Source organism: Phocoena phocoena, chromosome 1 (assembly GCF_963924675.1).
Source record: "Phocoena phocoena chromosome 1, mPhoPho1.1, whole genome shotgun sequence".
Taxonomy (NCBI): domain Eukaryota; kingdom Metazoa; phylum Chordata; class Mammalia; order Artiodactyla; family Phocoenidae; genus Phocoena; species Phocoena phocoena.
The window spans coordinates 151,357,932-151,381,047 of NC_089219.1; the positions used below are offsets into that span (position 1 = coordinate 151,357,932).

At 42.7% G+C, this 23,116-nt stretch overlaps 2 protein-coding genes across 7 annotated transcripts in view; one reads left to right on the forward strand and one right to left on the reverse strand.

Annotated features, from left to right (window-relative positions):
* SRGAP2 (SLIT-ROBO Rho GTPase activating protein 2) overlaps positions 1-7,287 on the reverse strand; it is a 227,962-nt gene extending 220,675 nt beyond the window's left edge. For 2 of the 3 annotated variants that reach the window (XM_065895460.1, XM_065895467.1), the window contains exon 1: positions 7,134-7,200. In XM_065895460.1, the coding sequence (XP_065751532.1) occupies positions 7,134-7,200 (67 nt within the window). Of the gene's footprint in view, positions 1-7,133 lie in introns of all 3 variants that reach the window. The other variant, XM_065895453.1, reaches the window with a different exon arrangement.
* A 1,871-nt stretch (positions 7,288-9,158) lies between these two features.
* Positions 9,159-21,019, forward strand: FAM72A (family with sequence similarity 72 member A). Of its 4 annotated transcripts, XM_065885297.1 has the most exons (5): positions 9,159-9,296; positions 10,543-10,556; positions 13,560-13,637; positions 16,169-16,293; positions 19,851-19,945. In XM_065885297.1, the coding sequence occupies exons 1-5, from the start codon at positions 9,159-9,161 to the stop codon at positions 19,943-19,945; spliced, it is 450 nt and encodes a 149-aa protein (XP_065741369.1). The 4 variants fall into 4 exon arrangements, with proteins under 4 accessions (XP_065741369.1, XP_065741360.1, XP_065741378.1 ...); XM_065885288.1 differs by lacking the exon at positions 9,159-9,296 and having other exon boundaries at positions 10,549-11,268; positions 19,851-21,019; XM_065885306.1 differs by lacking the exons at positions 9,159-9,296; positions 10,543-10,556 and adding an exon at positions 11,117-11,148.
* Positions 21,020-23,116: the final 2,097 nt, after the last annotated feature.

Sequence of the window (23,116 nt, forward strand, 5' to 3'; positions counted from 1 at the left end):
AGGTGTTCCATGAACAGTGCTCAGAACTTAGACTCTGATGATGGCCGAGGTTCTAATTCCTGTTCATTCACTAGCTGCATCCTCTGGGTGAGTTGCTGAATCTCCTACACCTCACTTTCTTCATCAGCAAAATGGGGTAATAACAATATATTCCTCCTAGAACTGGTGTAAGAATTATGAAATAATTTATGTAGAGTATTTAGCATAATGCCTAGTACATTAAGCCCCAAACAAACAGCAAAATATTAGTTAATAGTATATGTGTCTAAAGAATGGCAAATAGGGAATTCTCTGGTGGTCCAGGGGTTAGGACTCCGCACTTTCACTGCTGAGGGCCCGGGTTCAATCCCTGATTGGGGAACTAAGATCCCACAAGCCACGTGGTGTGACCAAAAAAAAAAAAAAATAAAGAATGTCAAATAGTGCAGATAGGCCTCCAGTCCTTTTAAAGTAAAATGAAAAAGTATGGTTGACATGATAGGTTGCAGCCAGATTGAAGACCAAGTAATATTCACCTTGGAAAGGTGGTCTCTATTCAACAGATGATAGGGAATCAATCATTAAAGGTAAGAAGCCATATTCATAACACTCTGAGCAGATCTCCCATGGGATCCCTCAGCCCCTACCCTTGGCATCTGGCTCACTTGTGACCAGTTTCAGAAGAGGCCTGAGGCTCTTCAACTTGTACTGTCATTCTTCAACTTGTAACTTATCCAAGATTTTTTTCTTTTCTTTCTTCCCCTATCCTGTACCCTCTCTCCTAAACATGGTACTAGCTGAGACACAATTATTAACACAACTTCCCTGGGAGATTATTTATTTTTATTTACTAAGGTTAAATAAATTTTCCAGGGACCAATCTAGGTGGCTTGGATCATTATTTAAAACTTGGTAATATCTGGCTTTTACTTATTTATTTTTAACCTAATGTCATTTCTATAATGCAGTATTATCTTACTCATTTATTAACACATTATGATGAAGAAACTTTGTGATGGTTTCATTCACTTATCTTGATTGTGATGTTTTCATAGGTAGACAACATGCCAAAACTTATCAAATGTATACCTCAAACAAGTGAGGTTTATTATATGTCAATTAAACCTCAGTAAAGCTGTTAAAAATACAATAAAAGGGGCTCCCCTGGTGGCGCAGTGGTTGAGAGTACGCCTGCCGATGCAGGGGACACGGGTTCGTGCCCCAGTCTGGGAAGATCCCACATGCCGCGGAGCGGCTGGGCCTGTGAGCCATGGCCGCCATGGCCGCTGAGCCTGCGCGTCCGGAGCCTGTGCTCCGCAAAGGGAGAGGCCACAACAGTGAGAGGCCCGCGTACCGCAAAAAAAAGAAAAAACAATAAAAGTTTAGTCATTCACGTAATTATTAAAAGGTATAAAATTAATACACAATGCTTATACTACCAACATAAATATATACTCATAATATGAAAATATGTATATTTAAAGGTTAATTCTAAAAATTTAATGAGGACAGGTGATTATATAGAAATGTATACACAGGCCTGTAAAACTTTGGTGTAGAGGGCATTTAAAAAAAATAGGAATATACCTATGTTCATGGCAGCATTATTTGCAATAACCAAAAGGTAGAAACAACCCAAGTGTCTATGGATAAACAAAACATGGATTATACATATAATGTCCTTAAAAAGGAAGGAAATTCTGACACATGTACAGATCCTGGATGAACGTTTAAGACATTATGCTAAGTGAAATCAGCCAGTCACAAAAGGACAACTACTGTATGATTCCACTTATATGAGGTACCTAGAGTTGACAAATGTGGGCAGGGGGCAGTTATTGTTTAATGGGTACAGAGTTTCAACTCTACAAAATGAAGAGTTCTGTGGAAAGATGGTGGTGATGGTTACACAACAATGTGAATGTAATTAATGCCACTGAACTGTACACTTAAGAATGCTTAAGATGGTAAATTTTATGTTATGTGTATTTTACCACAATTAAAGAGAGAGAGAGATGAGAGTTCCTACATATTATTGTAAAATCAGTAAAGGTGTTATTTTGTAATTTTCAAAGACATTTTTAAGTGCTCTCATTACTTATTTTTAAATCAAACAACTTTGACGGTAACTCTCCCAGATTCTCCAAAAGGCCAATTCTGTAGCTGACCAGTTAAAACTATTCACTTGAATTGTATTACCAGTAGAAATCTAAATATCAACTTCTTTTTCCCTACAACATGACATCATATTTTCCTAACAAAGCCCTCAGAGGTCTCGGGTCTAAAGTAATCACAATTCCCATGAAGAAAACCTCTCTTCTGGAAGGAGAACCCTACAGGTGCCACCAGCAGCCCATGTTTATCTAGAGTGAACAGTGGGAGTTTAGGAGTCAGGGGCTAAGCACCTGCTGATTTTAAAGGGTGTGGACCCTACATATCAGGGCCAGGTCAGACCCTGTAAACTTCAAAACAGAGAAATGATTAGGGCTTGTCTGGGCCGTCAACCTGTGTGGTGCATAATTACCAGATGAGCTCCTCCAAAGGAAATTTCTGTTCCCATTCCCCCAAGAGAATGCCTGAAATTGGAAAAGTTAAGGACCCCTCACAAACCTTGTTTCTAACCATTGCGACTTTGCACAGCACACAGCATCCCCAGCTCCTTGCCCACCACCTTCCTCCAGGGCCTTTTGACTTGGAGATACAGAGTACAGTACTTTAATTTTTCCAAGAGATTCATTTTCTTCCAGGAGCTCACCTTACTTACAGTCCTATTTTCCCTGAGCAAAGGAAGAGGTGCCTTCAATCATCTCGCAGGAAGATGATAGCATCTGCTTGGGGATTCCAACGAGATGTTTTACTGCAGCTTTTCACAAACTGATTATATTTAAAGCTCCCTTGAGGAATGGGGGCTGGAAAGAAAGAAGCTTCGGAGAAGACCTTTATTGGCAGGAGTGAAGAACCGCTCACACCTCCCCGGGGAAGTGTGTGTGCATACACATTATGTCTAAAGTTTTAAATTTCATCTCCTGCTCTGAAAGGGTCCTGAAAGGGTTAAACTGTTCCAGGCAAAGGCTTTTCTATCAAAATGCTCCAGATGGAAATTACAAAATTTCACTTCTCAGCTCTGTGGTGCTCACACACTGTTCTTCTAAGACATTAAAAAAAAAAAAAAAAAAAAAAAACAAGACCCCTAATGTTCTCAAGAAAGCGAATTTGACGGCTCAGCACACAGTGCCACTCTGTTTCAGATGATCCCTCCTAGAATATTTGCATTAACTGTCAATCTCAAGTTTTCTGGGGGACAGTAAAAACTCAAGGTGTGGAGAGGGTACAGGAAAGGGAGCCTTAAACAAAGTCACGACAATAGCTGGGAGGGTTTGCTGTGATGTGAACTCATCCAAATGCCAGCTAGATTATCATCTCTTGTGATGGTTATGCCCTGCACCTTACCACCTTTTGCTGCTCCAATCCCAAAAGAAGCTAACTAACTAGAGGCCAAAAGGCCTCAGGTTATGACCACGAACCTGACCATGAATTTGTCAAGAATTTGCCAAGATTAATGTATATGAAGCACTTTGTAAATTGAGCCATGTACAAATACGAAGAGTATTATTACTTTCGAGTCAGAGATTGAAAGGCATGAACTTTCAAAGGAATCTGAACACCCACAAACCAGAAACAATGATGGTTTTTAAGAAGTCGGCTCCAAGGCAGGCTAAGGAGTCACGCCCTTCATAAAACCACACTGGGGTAGGGTTGGGGCTGCAGTCTCAGAAGTCCCTCAGGGCACACGCAAGCAGGTGGTTTAAAGGGACCCAAAACCACAGGATAGACAGGGTCCCCCAAAGTCCATTAAGGGTCCCCTTGATTCAAACCACTCTGACTGAAAAGCAAGACCGAGGACTCTGGTCAGAGACATATAGAACAACAGCGGTCAACAATTAGACAGTTTACCTGTTCATTTTACAGAATGGGAAACTGAGTTCTAGAGGGTTTAAGTGACTGAACCAAGATACCTTTCACTACTACTGGAGGAACTTAAGCTAGAACTCAAGTTTCATCCTAGACTTGTTTCCTATCATTATAACTGGCACTTTGGGAGTGAAAAGGCAATGCGGCCTTAATGGTCATCCCATTTCAGCAGACCTTACTATTATTGAGCATTTACAAGTGCCAGATACTGTGCTAAATGATTTTGATATACTATCTCATTGAATCCTCACAATGACCTTAGGAAACACATATTATGTTGCCTATTTTCCAGGTTAGGATCCCGAGGCTTGGACAAGTCAGGTAAACTGCCCAAGGAGCGAGGCAAGCGAGTGACAGCGCTGAGATTTAAACCTGGATCCCTTTGACTCAAAAACTTGCGCTCTTAACCACCAGACCAAAAAAGCAATTTTCTTTTTTATCTTGGCATCTATAAGAGAAGTAGGACTGGCAGCACTATGAGTCCCACACAACACATAAAAAGCTGAAACATCATAAATCTGTCCAAGGGCTTCCAGCTAGTAGGGGAGCAGAGCCAACCCAGAACCCGGGTCCTTTGTCTCCAAGTTCTATGATCTTCCATGGAGAACACAGACTCTAGAATGCAAGCTTCATGAGGGAGAGGACTTTTTCTTATTTACTGCTACGTCATCAGTCCCCAGAACCCATTGAAGGCACTCAGTAACTAGTTGATGAATAAAGAAGTGGAGTCCACCTGCTGTGGTTTGGCTGTGTGACCTTGGGAGGGCTTCTTTATCCTCTCTAAGCCTCAGTTTCTTCATGCAGTGAATAGAGGATGAATATTCACCTCCACGTTTTAAGTGAAGATTAAATGAGACAATTCTTATAAAGCACTTGGGACAGGCTGGAACATAATGACCATCCAAAATGTAATCTATTATTATCACTATTACTACTATTATCCATTGTCAGATTTTGGCTTCTTAAGTTTTTTTTTCCCTACTCTGGTCAAATGATGTTTCATAATAATTATGAATAGAATAGAATAGAGAATTGGGAGTCAGTAACCTGCTTCTAGTTTCAGATCTACCACCACCTAGCTGTGTGACCTTGGACAAGCCTCTTTATTTCTCTATACTTGCCTCAGCTGTAAATGAGGGACTAAACCATTCAAATTAGTCTCTTAAGCATTCATTGGGCACCTTCTCTGAGTAAGACATCATGCTCGGCCACCTATAAAATTCTATGATCCTGAATAGTGTTAATGAAAAGATATCAGTGCAAAGCAAGAGAGTCCCCTACTTGTGGCAAGGGTGAAGACAAACCCCAAATAGCCAACTGCATTACATCATCTCAATGAGTAATGTTTGTAAATACACAAAGTATTTAATTGAGACACTTGTGAGAAATCCTTCACCAATACAGAATCAGCAGATACAGTTCTATTAATACCTATCAGTCCCGAACCTTCCAAAAAATAAACATGTAAATTCACTTTGCACCTTAGTCAAATGGCGTGCTTCTGGAGAGAAATCTGGGAGAGTCAAAGTTATTAACGCTCCCTGTGGCAACAGTTAAGAATAGGATGTATTAAAAAAAAAAAAAAGAATGACATATCTGGTTAAAACTGCAGGGGGGAATTCCAGCAGCAAACTGCAGTGCATCTGGACAGGACACTGAGGCCAGTGGCTTATTGTTTACAAAAAGAGGCCCAGATTATGAACAGTGACAAGAGGCCAAGACCTCAATTATACCTCACAACCACACCTCTCCCAATCCCAGTTCAACTGAAGCTATCCATCAGTCAACTCCCCCATCTCTGTAATAAACCCACCAATATTTGCAGCCCAGTGGATAGAAGGTCCCTCAGGGCACTTCCAGCACTGACCAACCTGATGACATTAAAAAGATCCTACAGGCACAGTGGGGACTTCAAACTACCTTCCAAGCTTCCAAGAGATAAAGCAGCTGCCCATTTCAAACTCTAGCCCTACTCGCACCCCCGGCAATCGTTAGAGGGGAGGCATGGCCCTTCCCAAGTCCTCTATGATAGGAAAAGGTCTTCTCACATTGGTGCAGGGAAAGAAGGAGGGGCCCCTCCCTCTGTACTCCGAAACAAAGGAAAACCCAGAGCTCCAACCATGTGGTGTAACATTCAAGGCCACCCACCTCTCCCACTACCCAGCTGAAGTCTCAGTGGGCTAGAGCCACATGGCTCTTTCCAGTGACTGGCCAAGAAGGGACGGTGCCTTGCATAACCATATGCTGGGGCTCTTTAACAGGCGGGAACCCCTTCTATGGGAATTGCTGGTTAAAAAAGGCTATCTGGGAAGGGGTTTTGATTCATGCACCAAGTCAGGCAGTGGACTAGATGTGCTAGCAGGTCACTTGCTATCTCTAGGTCCACATTTTGCTTTACCCCTCATATTTTTGCAGAGAGGTAAGCAGGCCTTTAAAAGCATGTATTCTGGAGCAGAGGACAACACAGAAGGGTTAAACAATTATGTCTTCCCATTCTCCAGACTCAGCACCACCCAGCAACAACCCAACTCCATTCAGGTTTAGGTGAGGGCGGAGACCGGGTGTGAGTGACCTTATGCTTTCTGTTCTCTGATCTCTGAATGCAGACAACCAGAGACCAGGCAGGTACAAGGTGCACCCAAGGTGGCCACAGACTTTCTGTGCCTGATGCCATAGCGAGTGTCATGTTTTGATATAGTGCCTCAGAAAAAAAAAACCCGCGTCTCCCACGGCTCTCCAAATGGTACACCTTCTCAAGGTTGCCTTTCTCTGCCTGGACTCCTCTTCAACCTCTGAAATAAATTCCCAAACACCTGTCAGATTTCAGTTGTCCTTCAAGGAAACCTGACCCAGACACCCAGAGGCAAATTGCCGCCTTTCTCTCTCCAAGAACCTCCTGCCCCTCCCCCCATCGTATTTAGCTTGGGGAAAAGGACTGCCAAAATAATGGCCAGCCCTACAGATAAATCTAAAGCCCGCTCCGAAAATTCCTTTCCAGAGCCTGTGGCCCCTGGCATGGCCAATCCCTCGGAGGCTCAGACCCACATATGAAACCACCTCTGGGGTCAGCCTGCCCCCACATGCTCCACCCAAAGAAATGAACATCTTGCAAATCAGGGTGGAAATTCATGTCTCAATGGTCTACAGAGAATATGCATTATGCTATTTTTCATAGCCCTTACCTTTGACCTGAGTATCGTACTCTGCTATAATCTCCTTATCCTTTTTGAATTTGGCTGGAGACGTCATGTTTTCCTTCTTTCTTCCAAATTCGAATTGTGAATTGATAAATCCACGGGAAAAATCCAACCACCGAAATCAATACCTCCAAGATCGCTTCTCCAAAAGGCAGAAGGGGCCCCCCGCGGTGGTCTCCAGCGCTCCGGGGAGCGCGGGCTGCGGGCTGGGCAGGCGGCTACGGCGGACACATGCAGACGGTGGGCGCTGGGGCCGGCGCGGCGGCGGTTGGTTCCTGTGCTAGAGCCCAAGCCGCAGCCTCAGCATTAGCCGGGAGAACTGCAGCGCCCGGAGGCTGGCCTGGGGTCTGACATCAACGACACAGGCGGGGAGTGGAAGTCCTTCCGCACAACATGGTGTGGGGGGCGCGGGGATGTGGACTCGCCCAGCTGGGTCCCCGGGAGGGAGTGGGTGCGTATCGGGGTGCCGGGGGAGGGCTGGGCGTGCTTCGCGGTTTTTTGTTGCACAGCCTCGAAGATGCTGCAAATCAAATCCCAAACGGGAGCCGCAGCAGCGCAGACTGGATCGGAAGTCGTTTGCTCCGGTTCACTTGCCTGTAAATGCAGGGAAAAGAGGAGGGGGCGATCAGCCCCAGCGCAGATCCTAATCGATGCGGGGGTGGGGTAAGGGAAGCCGTTTCCAGCCTGGCCTGGGCCCATTCATCTCAGCCAAACGCCGCCCGGCCCGCAGAGCCCGGCGCAGCGAGGTGGGGAGGAAGGAAGCTCCCTCCGGATTTTGTTTTAAGGCTGAAAGAAAACACTTTGGAGCAGCCGCCTTCGAGGGCTTGGGGTGGGGACTAGTGGCGGGAACGCGGGGCTCCGGGCGGGGACTGCGGCACCTCGGCGACCTCCCGAACCTTGCCAGCGCTGGGCAGCGGCTTCCGGAGGGAACCCTCCTGGCCCTGCCTCTGATACGGCCCCCGACCCCCGGCTGGGGCAACTCCCTTGACTTAAAAGGGTATCAAAGCCAGGGAGGGACAAGCCACCCGGGCACAACTTTTCTTCCCCTGCGCCCCTCCTCCCAGTTGTTTTGTTTTTGGTTGCTAGCTTCTCTTGGCAGCAAAATGTTGGGGGGTGAGGGGGGAGTGATCTGCAGGAAAAAGCCTGCTCGGCACGGGACACATCCAGGAAAACAATGTGGTCGGCAGAAGCAGGAAACGGGTTAGAGGCGAGGGTCGGAGTCGGGAAAACCGGGAAGGCGGGGGGTGGGGGGCGGGGGGGGGGGGGGGAGGAAGGCAGCCACCGCCTCTCAGGCCATCCCCAATTGGTCACCCAAGCCCAGAGATCCCAGATACCGCACCCAATCCCCGCCTGGGGATTGGGGGAAGGTCGTTGAGGGTCGCAGTCCCGACTCCTCGCACCAGGAGGTACCCGAGGAGATCCCGCTCCAACCCAGGCCCAGGAGGTGGGAGGGACTGGGACGGGAGTGCAGAGCCGGGCGTCTCGCTCCCGGACGCGCCGCAGCGGCGACCCTCCCTCCTTGGCCGCCCCTTTCCCTTTCCGCGCCGGGAGTCTCCCACTTCCCGCGCCTGGAGAAAGGGCCGCACCGAGAGAGGAACAGGGAGCAGGAGCGGCGTGGTGGTTCAGACAGGCAGGAAGCGGGGAGGGGGGTGAGAGGTGGGGTCCTGAGGCTGCACGGGAACCGGGGATAACTGGAGCTTCTGCACACGCTTGATAGGCGAGGAGAGGGCAAAGGGAGGATTACCTTGGGGGTGAGGGAGAAGTTAGGAGACTATCGTGGGCCGCGATGTTACAATGGAGTACTAGGATATTAGCAACTTTGGGGACCCAGATATAGGTCTGGGAGCGGGAGTGCGTGAAGAGGAGCCATTCCGGGCGGGCCGGGGGCTGGGGCAGGGGAAGAGCCCCGGAAGCAGTGCGGAACACCCATCCTTCTGGGTCCAGGGCTGTAACCCGACAGTCTGCCAGGACTTGGAGACAGAGAAAGAGAGCAGCCGATGGTTACGGGTGATGCCAACGACGGTTGCCCGAAGGTGGACCAAGGCTGCTAGTGTGCAGAGGACTTGGGGAGGGGGCTGGGTGCAGACTGCGCGGCGGCATGTGAGCCAAGGCAGAGTCCCAGGCAGTACGGTAAAGGGCGGAGATGCAGTCCTAAAGAAGTATTTGGGCTGTACTGGGAGATTGGGAGTGGGTCAGGAGGGAGGCGGTCTGAGGGATTTCGGGCGGCAACGCTAAGGCGACGCCGAAAGCAGCATCCGCGCCCTCTCCTTCCCGCCTCTGCCCGGATTTGTTCAGTCAGGGCTCCAGCTCCGCGGCGGGGAAGAAGAAAGGGGAGAGGGAAGGAGCCTTTACCTGGCTCTGACGCGACGGGTCCTAGGCCCCCGGCTCCGCTTCCCACTCAGAGCTCTCCTCCCCTCTCTTCCCCGCCACCCGCGTCTACGCAGATCGGTCCCCCAGTCCCCTGAGGAGCCTCCGCCAACTCCGCAGGACCCCGCCGGGAAGCAGAGCCCACCCCCTTGCCAATCACCGCCCACTTTCTATCGACCGATGGGGCCTGTAGCCAATAGGAATAGGCGATCCCAAGAGGCTAGGAATGAGGAGGAGGGGCTGGCGAAACTTGGAGGTGTGACTAGCACAACCGAGGCGTGGTCACAGATTAAGCTCCTCCCCGGGTTGCCGAACCCCAAAGTAGAACTGATGGGCGGGATTAAGATAGAACCAACAGCCAAACACATACTTCTGAGAGAAGGCACGACCAATTGGACCGGGGTAGTGAGGAGGGGCGTTGCGGAGAATTTTAGCCAATACAGAGTAGAGAACGGCGGGGACTGTAGAACGTCTTCCAATGAGAAGCGCGAAGGGCGTGCCTTGCCGCTTTCACTGGGGCGGGAGTAGGTTTCGCCCAAACCTCCCGGAGCTGACCAATGAGATCGGAGGAGGGGCCAAGCTCGGCCAACCAGCAAGCCGAATTTATCTAGGCACCGTTACTGGGGCGGGGCGTAGATCTCCTGGCCACTAAAGTCTCGTCAGGGGCAGGCTCCCGAGCCTTCCAATGAGGGACGTGGGCGAACTCTAGTTCTCCCAATGGGTGCGCAGCGCTGGCAATTCAAACTGACAGCCGGTTGGAAAGGCAGAGAGCGGAAGAGGGAGCGAAAAACGACGTGTTCAGTGGCAGAGACACCAACGCCGACGGAGCCCCCAAAGCGACCTCTGTCCCGCCCCACCAGCACCACCGCGAGCTCTGGAGCGGCAGCTCGGGAAAGACTTGAGGGAACGGCGCGGGGCATGAGGGAAAGCTGAGGAGAGGGAGTCGCGAGAGGAACGACGCGAGAGCCCGCACGCTGAGGGCTGGGGACTGCCAGGAGAGAAGTGAAGAGGGCGGCCCGCGAAAGAGCAGAGCGGAGAAGGGTCGCGGGATGATTAAGGAACACCCGGGATTGCCCGGTGGGAAAAGCTGAGGGGATTTCTGAATCCTGGGGAGAGGAGAAAGATTTCCAAAGAGGACGCGTGGGTAGGGACGCTTAGTCCGCTATCCGAGAGAGGAATTGGAGCGCTCCGAGGGAGGGGCTTAAGGGGGAAGCTTTAGATAAAAGAGCCTGTACGGGAGAAGCTAAGGGAATTGCAAAAGGAGCAGGAGCTAAAGAGTAGAGGATCCTTCAGACTGGAGAAAGGGGAAACTAGAGAAGTTCCCGAGGCACCTTGCAGCCTGCCTCCTCCCCACTTCAAACTCCTCTCTCTTCCCCGAAAGTTAAAGAGAAAGCCAAGGTTGCTGCTTCTCCCCGGTTTCTACTCAATAAATATTACTTTTACCCTCCCACGGGAAAACAGAAAAGAACTCATTTCCTTCTCAATTTCCGGGCTTAGAAAAGATCGAGGCCTCGCAATTTGATTTTTCGCCTGGGAGAATCAAACTAGGGAGGGTATTGCTCTATTTTCAAAATCCCACACCTCATCCTTCCCCGGACGCCATGTCTACGAGCAGCTGTAGTTTCAATGACCGGCGCGTGTCCATCCTGTGTTGCAAATTCTGTAAACAAGTGCTCAGCTCTAGGGGAATGAAGGCTGTTTTGCTGGCTGACACTGAAATAGACCTTTTCTCTACAGACATCCCTCCTACCAAGTAAGTCATGCTAGTGGCGGGCAACGGTAGCCTTTAACTAGATGGGAAAATTGTATGGCTTGAACCTCTGGGAGTCAACAAGGAGGTTATCATTTTGGTGTTCCAGCCACTCCCAGCAGTCTGATGATCCATCCCCCTGGAGTTTAACTAAGGGGGCAGACTGTCTGGACAAACTGTGGTTTAGCCAGAGTGGTCAGTCCTGATGTAATGCTTCTAGTTCAGTTATAGTCATGTGGTCCCTTCAGTTGAATCCCTGGCTACCGTGCCCTGACAGACCTTCCTCTCACTGGATCAAGTCCATGACTGAGACGGTAGGTAATTCAAGCAAGATTTTCGGTACTGTTGGAGAAGAGAGGTCATTTAAGTGTTTTTGATGTTTGTTCCTAAAGTTTTACTCCAAAAAAACATTCCCTAGCTTTCTACCAATTTTTTGCAGTTGGCATGCTGATTCAGATCCATTGTCCACCTAATTCAGTATTCTTTTCTTATCATCTCCCTGTCTCTCTCTTTCTGAATGAGAGAGACATATATATTTTTATGGGATGAAACAGGACTTAGCCCTCAAATAATCCCTGTCACCCATAAAGCTTATTTTAGATATTATGCATTGGTTTGCATACTCAAATCCTTTTAAATTCTGTTTTCAGTCACTACCCACTTTTAGGTGTAGAGTCCTTAAGAATTTGCTTCCATTTGGAAAAATAGCCATTTTATTTGACTCAGATATACCTTTTTCTGGCTCTAAAAGGTACTTTCTCTTTCTATAGTCCACGTATATGTGCCTTTACATGCTTTTCAAGATTTTGCTCTTTATCGAAACTTTATCATTAAAGTGAAAGAGAAATTATCCAAAATGCACATGGACAGCTGTTCTTTGGACACAGAGCCAGAGAAGGCACACTAATAAGCAGACTACTTTAAAATGAATTTCATGATAATGATAGAAACTTTTTAAAAATTAAATATACTCAAAGCTGTGGACTCTTCCTCCCTTGAAATCTTATCTTCATTGGCTTAAGTGTAGTCATGCCTAATGGCAAAGCCAAAGGCCCTCATTTATTGCAAAGATAAATGGGCTATTATAAGTACCTCTGTGCGTGTGTATGTGTTGCAAAAAGAAAAAGCGCTAGACAATAAATCTAGAACCTACTACTGCAAAGTTTCTATGATTTATTGTCCAGTGCCTTTTCTTTTTAGTAGCACATACAGAAACAACAGTTTTAAATATTAACCCATTCGTCTTTGCAATAGCTATGGTAAGTATAAAGTAGTCATAAGGAGAGCTCAGATATGTGAATTGTTAAAGGTTAGACCAGAGTCTGGAGTACAATCAGGTCTTTCCTCTTGTCTTCTCTTCCATGTAGGGGTTATAATAGTGATGGATTAATGTGCTAAGATGTATATGAATCAATGAACACGTAAGATGTTTTGAATAGAAGGTTTGTCATATTTATAGTGAGCTCACAAATATTAACTTACCCTTACAAAATATACTAACTTTCCCTTACAGTTTCTTTTAGAGTCTCTCGCAGCTCTTTGAGTCTACAAAATTCATGCTAAATCGTAATCAAAAGTACATTTTGTGGCAAGGGTATGGAAAAATGGAACCCTGTGCACTGTCGGTGGGAATGTAAAATGGTACCACTACTATGGAAAATAGCGTGGCGGTTCCTCAAAAAAATTGAAAATAGAATTACCATATGATCCAGCAATACTACTTTTGGGTATATATCGAAAAGAATTTAATGCAAGATCTAGAAGAAATATTTGCACACCCATGTTCTTAGCAGCATTATTCACAATAACCAAGAGGTAGAAGCAGCCCAAATGTCTATCAGCAAATGAATAAATAAACAAAATGTGATACATGCATGTAATGAAATATTATCCAGCCTTAAAAAGGAATGATATCCTGCCTGTCACATGCTATAACATGGATGGACCTTGAGGACATTATGCTAAGTGAAATAAGCCAGTCACAAAAAGACAAATACTGTATTATTCCACTTATCTGTGGTATCTAAAGTAGTCAGATTCATAGAAACAGAAAGTAGTGGTTGCCAGGGGCTGCGGGAAGAGGGAAATGGGGAGTTGTTATTTAATGGGTATAGACTTTCAGTTTTGCAAGATGAAAAAGGCCTGTAGATTTGTTGCACAAAAAATATGAATACACTTAACACTTACGAACTGTCCACTTAAAAATGGTTAAATTAGTAAATTTTACGTTATGTGTTTTGCACAACATTTTTTTAACAATACATTTGACTATCTCTATACTTTTCCCTCTCCAGTGCAGTGGACTTCATTGGAAGATGCTATTTCACTGAAATTTGCAAATGTAGACTGAAGGACATCGCATGTTTAAAATGGTAATGTGTGGCAATATTCCAAATAGCCCTGGGTTTGGGAGATGGATGTTGACACCGAAGCACAGAGAAGGGTTCAGTGGGCTGCATCGAGCACTGTTTATCACCCATGCAATGAACTGTTGAAAAACCATTTGTTACTTAGAACTGTTTTTCAAAAGGGTCTTATGACACTTTACCTTTGAATGTGATTTTACAATTTTTCAAAGTGCATTAGCAAATATCTGCTTTAACTTTCAGAAAATGGCAATGTAGTTTAGAGGGAAAAAAAAAAACAAAAACACTTGGATTTACAGTCATAAAAATCAGGTTTGAGCCCTGCCTGGCCCTACCCTTATTCTCTTGTTATCTTGAGTAAACTTCTTAAATCTCTAAACCTCTGAAACTCTGTTTCCTTATTTAATTTATATCTTAAGAAGACAGGTATCTTCTTAAGATAGATAGGTATCTTCTTAAGATAGAAATTAAAATATCTTTTGTGTTTACCTTACAGAGTTGTTGTAAAGATCAAGTGAATTACGAATGTTAAAAGGCTTGGTAAACTATAAAGTACAAGTCAGAGGTCCCCCCATGTGCGAGTCATTGTTATAGAGGCTGGAAATCCGGCAATAAAGAAGACAAAGTCATAGACCTTTCGACATTATATTCCAGTAGGAAGACAATTGATCAGTAAGATATTTAAATAAATAAGATCTTGAATAGGGTGGGAAATACTCCAAAGGAAATAATAATAATAAATGACAGAGAATAATAGAGCTTGAGAGAATGATAAGAGCTATTTTAGATAGCATGGTCAGGGAAGCCTCCTCATGAAAAGGTAACACTGGAGTTGAATTCTAAAGGATGAGACAGGGAGGAGCCAGAGGAAGAATGTTCTAGGCAGAGGGAACAGCCAGGGCAGAGAACCCAAGGCAAAGAAGAACACGTTCAAGGAATAGAAAAGACAGTGGCCAGTGTGGCTGAGAGATTGTGAACATCAGGTGAGAGTAGTATGGGTAGATTAGTGATGCAGTCAGAACCCAGATAATCTAGAGCAGCGCCATCCAATAGATGTGTGCAAGCCACATACGTAATTTAAAAATTTCGAGTAACTACATTTTACAAAGTGAAAAGAAACAGGTGAAACAGGTGAAATTAATTTTAATTGTATATTTTACTTAATCGAATAGATTCAAAAAATGTCATTTTAACATATAACCAACATAAAAAATTATTCATGAAATATTTTACATTCTTATTTTTTATTCTTAGTCTTTGAAATTTAGTGTATTTTTATACTTCCAGCACATTTCAATTCAGGCTAGCCAAATTTCAAGTACTCAATAGCCATGTTTTGGATAGCACAGATCTAAACTTTGGTAGGAAGGGTCTTTGGGTTTTCATTTTTGGCCAGTGGAAAGCTATTGAAGGAGTTTTAACAAGGGAGCAAAATGATCTGAGGTGTCCCTACTAGAAAGCTCCGTGAGAACAAGGACTTTATTCCTAGCACCTAGAACAGTACCTGACACATAGCAGATGCTCTGTAAACATTAGCTGAATGAGTGAATGAATGAATGAATACAGGTGGTAATTAAAGCCGTAGAATTTATTCTTACAATATAGCCTTATAAATAACTGCCAGTCCTAATCCAAGAACATCTTTTGCTTTCATTTGTTTGCCTTTCAAGCCGATTATGATTAGAAGACATGTTTTAGGTGGGCTGGTACCTTTTATAGTATTTTTTGTAGGGCCTCACAAAAATGACTGACTCACATCTCACAGGGGAGGAACAAGCTATAAACAGGAATTTTTACAACTCAAGGTGTAAGCAGTTCATGTGGTCATTAAAAACAAAAACAAAAAAACTTCTAGCTAAAATGTTCCCTGTATATTCATTCTATTTAATAGTGACCAGATAGGAAAAAAACCTATGGAAGAATGAGTTATTTCTAATCAGAAGGATAACCCTGGAGACAGTAAAAACTTTTGCAACTTTCTCTAGAAGCTATGGATTTGCTTCATTTCTGAATTCCTTCAAAAACACTGAGACTAAAATTAGATCAGCCAGCTTGTGTTCGGTTTTCATGGGCTCATGCTGTCTTCCTACTCCTCCATCTGTTGAAACAGTTTTTAGGTGCTGGCATGGACCTGAAACATATAAGAACCCAACTTGCCACAGTCCTGGGGAGAGCAAAAACCTTTTATCCACAGGTCTGAGTTTATTTAATGTATTTTGTCTATACAGCCCATCAATTTTGGACAAATCACAACCTTATGGCATTTAGAAACTAGCTTCTGAAGGGGGAATGCATAAACAATACTAGCAAAGAAACAGAGAATATGTCACTCTTCTTTCACTTAAAGACTGTTTTCCCACTTGGCAGTAGAACTGTAACCATTATCAGAGTAACTCCCATCCCAAAGATCCCAGCAATGGAGGTTGTTCGGAGAAAATGAGATCTTTATATGGTTTGTCTGTTTACATTAGCACATAAAAATGCTTACATGGTCAGATATTACCTTGTATCTAATAATATTTACTTTCTCTTTTTAGTGGGAACATTGTAGGTTATCATGTGATTGTTCCATGTTGTTCCTGCCTTCTTTCCTGCAACAATGGACACTTTTGGATGTTTCACAGCCAGGCAGTTTATGGTATTAACAGACTAGACTCTACTGGTAAGAAACAACAGACTCAGACATTCCTCTAACTTTTGTCTACCAAGACTTGAGTGAACCTCTCCATAGATCATTTCAGGATCCCCTCTGAGACTTTCTCACCTGGGTTGGATCCACTAGAGTGAAACTTCGATCCTTTTATCCCAAACATTTACTTACAGAAACTACTAGCCAAAATTCATGGCATTTCTATTTCCATCATCATATTTAGGAGCCTCAAGCTTGGCTGGATTTCTTGGCCTTTTAAAATTAATATTTTAATTGCTCTATATTTCTGCCTTGATATATAATATGGCTCCAGTGAATTTTGGAAGAATTTAGATTTGACAGTCAATTGTGTGTATGGGTCTGTGTGTGTGTATGTGTGTGTGTGTGTGTAAGAAAAGGGAGGAGGGGAGGCTAGGGTCATGGGGAGCTGGGAGGAAGGAAAACTAGGTAACCTCTGTACTTGGTAATGTTGCTTCAGGATAAAAATAGCCATTTTGACATCTATATTAATTAACTATGATGAAATTTCAGACAAGGGAAATATTTAATACCAGTATGTTTTACTGATTATTTAGTAGAAAAATACACAACCTATTCTTAAAAGATATTTACATAATACATTTTATATTGTCTGGAGCCTTTCAGTTTTGTTATAGGACACACGTTCTCAATGTCTAATATCTGCTTACACAGAATACAAAGTTGACTTTAATACAAAGTTGACTTTTAGTGGGACTTTTTTAGGGAACTAAAGTTTACAGAACTTTAGTATACAGAACAAGTTTAAAGAACTTGACAATCCAAGTTGGCACCAACATTCTCAGGTTTTTAAATGTATGTCTTAGTCTTCTTCAGAACTTAAAATATACTTCTTTTTTTGAAGTATGATTTGCCTTCACAGACTAAGAGATCATGAGTTGTAAGCTAGGTTGTCAGTGTCTTTGAACCCTCCAATTGTGCTTGGGTTTTTATAGACTCTAACTTTTTTTTTTAATCACCTGGCGTTCAGTTGTGGCTTTCAACCCATCATTTGGAGGCCTTAATTTAATACTCTAGTATGTTAAGAAGGCCATTTTTGAGCAAGGACTTATCTGAACCCCCCTAAGTGAGATATAGCTTCCTAATTTAGGCCTCCGGTCTTATATTTGTGTTGCTCCTGGGACACATTAAAGGGAGTTTCTGCTTTGATACTATTTTTCCTGCTTCATAGAATTCAAAACACAGGGCGGAGGTTTTTCAATTTTGATTTACTTTTTAATATTGGTCAATTTTTCAAAGATAAAAGCCCAGCATTCTACCATTTGCACTGAATCTAATCCATGAGAAACAGATGTATCACAGGATTTCCTTCCTCCCTTCTTAACAGAGAAAGGAAGGTGCTGCTTCTGTCAGATCCAGTCTCTTAGTTTATTTTTTCTCCTTTGAACCAATTGTGCCGAGCCACTCACGTCTCTGAGTATCGACTCCAAGAATATCAAACTTCTCCTTTGTAACCCTAATATTATGATTTGAAGGAAGATTTTTCTAGATGCTTCGTATAAAACAGGAATTCTCATGGCATTGGAACTGTACTTGAATCACCTGAATCGGCAGCATCAAAGTAATACGTACACAAGCTTAATAAAATTCTATAATGTTTAGACTGAAAGGGCCCCAGGAAGTCTATGTTCTAGGTTAGCCTTCACATGTAGACCTGATTTCCTGAGACTCTCCTGTGGAGGCTTGGGAAACCTCAGTTCAGATTCCGTGGGACTGGCAAATGCCCTCAAAGGAAAGTTGTCTTCAGCTCTCCATTCACCTTTATGGGTTCTAATTCTCCCTTAGATTTCTGCCTAGTGATTCCTTTCTATCCTGTCATCTCTTCAAAAGCAGAACATCATCCATTCTCCGGGGGAAAGAAGTGTTTTTTATTGAAAACAATTCAAACATACAAAAAAATTACAGAAAATAATATGATAGACATCAATATGCATCAAATAGATGCTAATTTCTTGCCTGATTAAACTCCAGTATCTCACCCAATAGAGACAGTTCATTGTTTCCGCTATTTTAATAATATAACAGTGTGCATCCTTATACATGTCTCCTTGGGCACCTGTGCAAAATAGGCAGTTAGAGGAAAGGACGAGGGATGGGCCATGTTTAAGATATATATTGTTTTTTCGTTTTTAATTCACAGAATGGAATGCCCAACAGAAATAAGAAATGAGCTAAATCTACACATATGGACAGGCAAATCTCAAAAACAATGTTGAATGAAAAAAGCAAATTAGAAGAGATACATATAATAGCATACTACAAAAAATTTATATACACAAAACAATAATATATATTGCCTGTGGTTATATACATTTGTAGTAAAAGTAGTAAAAAACATCCATGGTGTACTGTTAGTGGTGGAAACTGGATTCAAACCAAATCTCCAAACCCTGGCTCATTCTATTCCACCATGTGACCACTATCTTAGTATGTGTGGAGTGGATGCCCAGAGTTGCTGAGTCTTCCCTGTGCCCACACTGACAACTGGACAGCTTGAGATTTGCTTTCTTATTGGCTCTCCAAGAGGTCAATTAATAATGGTATTTTTTTTCAATTCAGTGCTTTCAAGTTATAATATAGTACGTGCCCATAATAAACCATCTTATTATCCCCTACCATATATGTGGTCTTGTATCGTATACCAGTGCTGGATTCTTTAATATGATATTTGACTGTTCTTTCATAATGAGGCTTTAGACTGTCGTTTTGTTTATTGTACTGACAGTTACAACCTGGTCCTAAAGTTTATAGTTTTACCTTGACAGCCTCTAGCCTAAAACCCATGTATATCAAGGATTACTGTTCATATTATAACTGGCTCCAAAACCCTGCTTTTTTTAACCAGAAGAAAGGCACCAGTGACTTCCATACTTGTTGAGGAGATGAGGAGACTTATTCAGGCCTTTCCCATGCTCCCTCCAAGAGAAATGTAATCTAAAAAGATGTTATGAGATCTCCATTCTTAAAAATCATTAAAATAGGGCTTCCTGGTGGCGCAGTGGTTGAGAGTCCGCCTGCCGATGCAGGGGACACGTGTTTGTGCCCCGGTCCGGGAAGATCCCACATGCTGCGGAGCGGCTGGGCCCGTGAGCCATGGCCTCTGGGCCTGCGCGTCCAGAGCCTGTGCTCCACAACGGGAAAGGCCACGACAGTGAGAGGCCCGCGTACCACAAAAAAAAAAAAAAAAATTAAAGTAGATTTGAAAGTTCTCAGTGTAGAGTGATTATGGTATAATGTAGCTGGAGGCAAGGTTTGAGGAAATGGACTCCTGAGATCTTTTTGAATTCCAAGATTCTAGAGTTCAAGCCCTTAATTAAAAGTGTTTAAAGAATGATTGTATTCTAGATGTTGGATAATTTTAATATCTAGGTATCGATCATGTTATTTGTGGTTCATTCTTTAATAGGTTTTCTCTTAACTGCTAACACTGTGATTTGATATAAGAATGTTAACATATAAGGTTTTATATATCGTGTTCTGAGTTGTAACAGTAGTCAGCACCAAATAATTTTATGAGCTTTTCTTTTCAGGTGTAAACTTCCTACTTTGGGGCAACTTGCCAGAGGTAGAAGAGAGTACAGATGAAGACATGTCAGATATCTCAGCAGAGGAGTGTATTAGATGAATAGAATTATAATATATATAATATTTAAACTTTTTCCTATGTAAAACATATATTAATGGACCAATTCAAAAATTGTTAGTAAGGATGTGCCAGTGATTTATTTTTTTGGAAAACAAAAATGGGACATTTGTTGATTTATTTATTTTCTGTCTCAAATTAATTACCTGAGTTTATTGAACCAATGTAGTCCTTTTCTTCTACTTCTGCTTCTACTTCTACCCTTCCTCTCTCCATCCCTCTTCCCAGTATAGGTGTACTCTTAAATTCCGATAGTAGAAGAATCTTTCATGTGTCACTCAACTATCTCCCAATCTAGGGACGGTTTTCTTACAACTAGATGCCAGATGCTGTTAATTTTACATTTGAATAAGGGGCATTAGTATCCACACATATATCACCATGCTTATATCCATGCATAAATCTATGCACATAACCATGCATATAAGCATGTATATATGTGTGAAGCGCAGCTGGGAATTAAAACTTAACAGGGACTTTGTAAAAATAGGCTATTAGGTTTCCATGGGTACTGGTTATCATATGTTATATTGGTGATAACTATGTTAATATGGAACGAGACTTTGTGAATGTGTGGAGAAATCCTCTTGATTCCTCAGCATGATGTTAGATAAATGAATTTGCCAGGAAATTATCAATATATGCTGTTTACTAATATTATTTATTTACATTCTTCTAAAGTCATATGGATATTGTATTATGAAAGCCAGATAACCTCCATCTTTAAGTTTTCCCATTCTCCGGGGCTTTTTCTGTGAATAGCAAATTTTAGATGAGTAGTCTCAGTCCTAACCCTTAAATAGAAAAAATTTAAAGAAGTGGTTTGCTTAAGCCATTGTACATTATAAAGAAGGTTTTTTAAAATTTTGTTTTGTTTTGTTTATCTGCATTCAGAGCCACACAGGAATAAGAAACTGGGATAGTGTTGGATTCTTGTTTTATGAAAAGCTAAAATCAATGTATCACCTTAACTAATATTTTAGCCAAAGGCATTTTGTCAATAGTAATACCAAAACAGACCAAGTTACAGTTTTGTAAATAAAGTTTTGTTCTAAAGATGATCAGCCTTCCTTTAATTTTTAATTTTAGCCACTTTTCTTACCTAAAAATATAGAGAAAAATATTTCTTATTGTACCCATTTTTCTTACCTAAAAACATAAAAGTGTAGAGTATAAGAGGTAACATTTATTGCATGCTTACCATGTACCAGTAAGTGCTTTACACATTTAATTCACTTATTCCACACAAGGAACCCATGAGAGGTAGGTATCATTATTATTTCTTTTTTACTGATAAGACAGGTGGGGCATAAAGAGGTTAAGAAGCTTGTCTAAAGTCACATAACCAGTCAGAGGCATGGCCTGATTCAGACAGACAGACTGACTCCAGAGCTCCTGTTCTTAATCATTACGCTGTACCCCCTGAGCACCTTCAGACATGAATCAGCTATGATTTTATTTAGCTGGGACACATGCTGGGTAACAACTACCTTGTTATGTGCTCTAGGTGAGGGCCTCAGTGACTGATTTTAAGGTTGAAGAAACTCACTGGATCTTAGGGTAAAACTGACCTGTGGGCACTGACAGGATCATTTGCTGCATAAAGATGAAAGATAAAAGATGCTTCAGGAAATGCTGTTACTAGTACTGGAAAACTTTTCCAAAAGTCTTTCACCCTGACTATCAGCACTGACAGAAGGTCACCAAAAGAACCAAAGGGATGAGTGTGGAACAATTTGGTTTGGATTTGGTTTTTTTTTTCTTTAAACTCTCCTAAAGACTCTGGAACAAGGTGGCATAATGGATAAGATAAAAAATAAATTGATACTACATTATATACTTCTTCAGTTAACTTGTTCAGTTAGAGAAGAAGAGTTTAATGCTAGAGTAGACAATGTGGCAAGTTTGGAATTCAACAGAGTTCATCTGGTTTCTGTTCTGCTCAGGCCTTCAAATGCTATGGTTGACTGAGGAGCTCTTTGAAGAGCAAAGCGAGACAGAGGTTCACTGATTGAAGCAAACCCCAAATGTGATCCCACCCCAGCTGGAGAGTATTTCAAATTACTCAGCTACCTTTTGGCTAACCGGGTTATGGGAAGGCCAGTTCTAAGCCAAAAATGGATTAATAATGTTTTATCTAGAGAAATACATTCATGACACTTTTTTAAATAAAAGTAAATTACACCTCTCTGGTAAGAGCAAAAGCAAAATCTCATATGTGGATTTAGCATACACTTTCTAGTCCTAACATAATTCCCAGGCCTAGAAAATCTATTTATGCTTTGGTCTTCTAATATTTGACTCAATTCAGCAAAACTATATTATGCTCCTATGGTGTGCCAAGAATTGCCCAATGACAGGCTCACGACTGCCCATATAGAGAATTCAGTAAGTTTGGGAGAGGATAGAACCCTATGAGTCTACTTAATGAATGGGATGCTTCCAGTTCAATGACTGGGTAGACAAAAGAACAATCATTCTAAGTCGTAGGAGAGAACAGAAGTCAAGAAAGCTACAGAGAAGAAATCGTACTTGAGACAGGCTTTGAAGTCCATTAGGGGCTTGCCAGCCGGGATGAGAGTTCTGAGCAGAGAGAAGAGTGTAAACAAGTGGACTGGAGTTTAAAAGTATCTGGTTTATTTAGTAAATTATAAGTGGTCCCCTATACCTTCCAAGATATGTAATAAGAATTAATTAGAAGATGAAGGTGATAAGGAAAGTTGGGATCATGTTATGAAGACTATTCTATGCCATCGTAAGTTTAGACTTGATCCAGTAGCAGTGTAGAGTTACTGAGGTTTTTAATCAGGGGAATAAAATGATCAGGTTTAGGGTGATAGTGCTGATGGTAAAAAATAATTTAGTGTTCCTAGTTTCCTTTCTTTGATGCACTCAACAACTTGACCATGGAAATTATATTTGTTGCCTTTACCCTAAGAACATATATAAGTTTTTAAGTTCCCTGAATTTCTTGTCTTTCTTGAAATTTCTTGTCTTTCTGGCCTGCAGTGGGGCACTGCCTTTCTTCCCCTCTTCCATCTTGTCATTCCTGAAGTTCAAGGAAGGGGCGGTGAGTCATCGGCTCACCCACTATGGCTTTTTTTGCTCTTTTATCGTTTTCCTCAAGTCGGTTTCTCAGCCTCAGACTCAGGC

Coding starts and splice junctions, on each gene's coding strand:
- FAM72A (XM_065885297.1), top strand. CDS start 9,159: ATGCCAACGACGGTTGCCCGAAGGTGGACCAAGGCTGCTAGTGTGCAG. Junction 13,638..16,168: donor GACATCGCATGTTTAAAATG/GTAATGTGTGGC, acceptor TTCTCTTTTTAG/TGGGAACATTGTAGGTTATC. Junction 16,294..19,850: donor TAACAGACTAGACTCTACTG/GTAAGAAACAAC, acceptor TTTTCTTTTCAG/GTGTAAACTTCCTACTTTGG.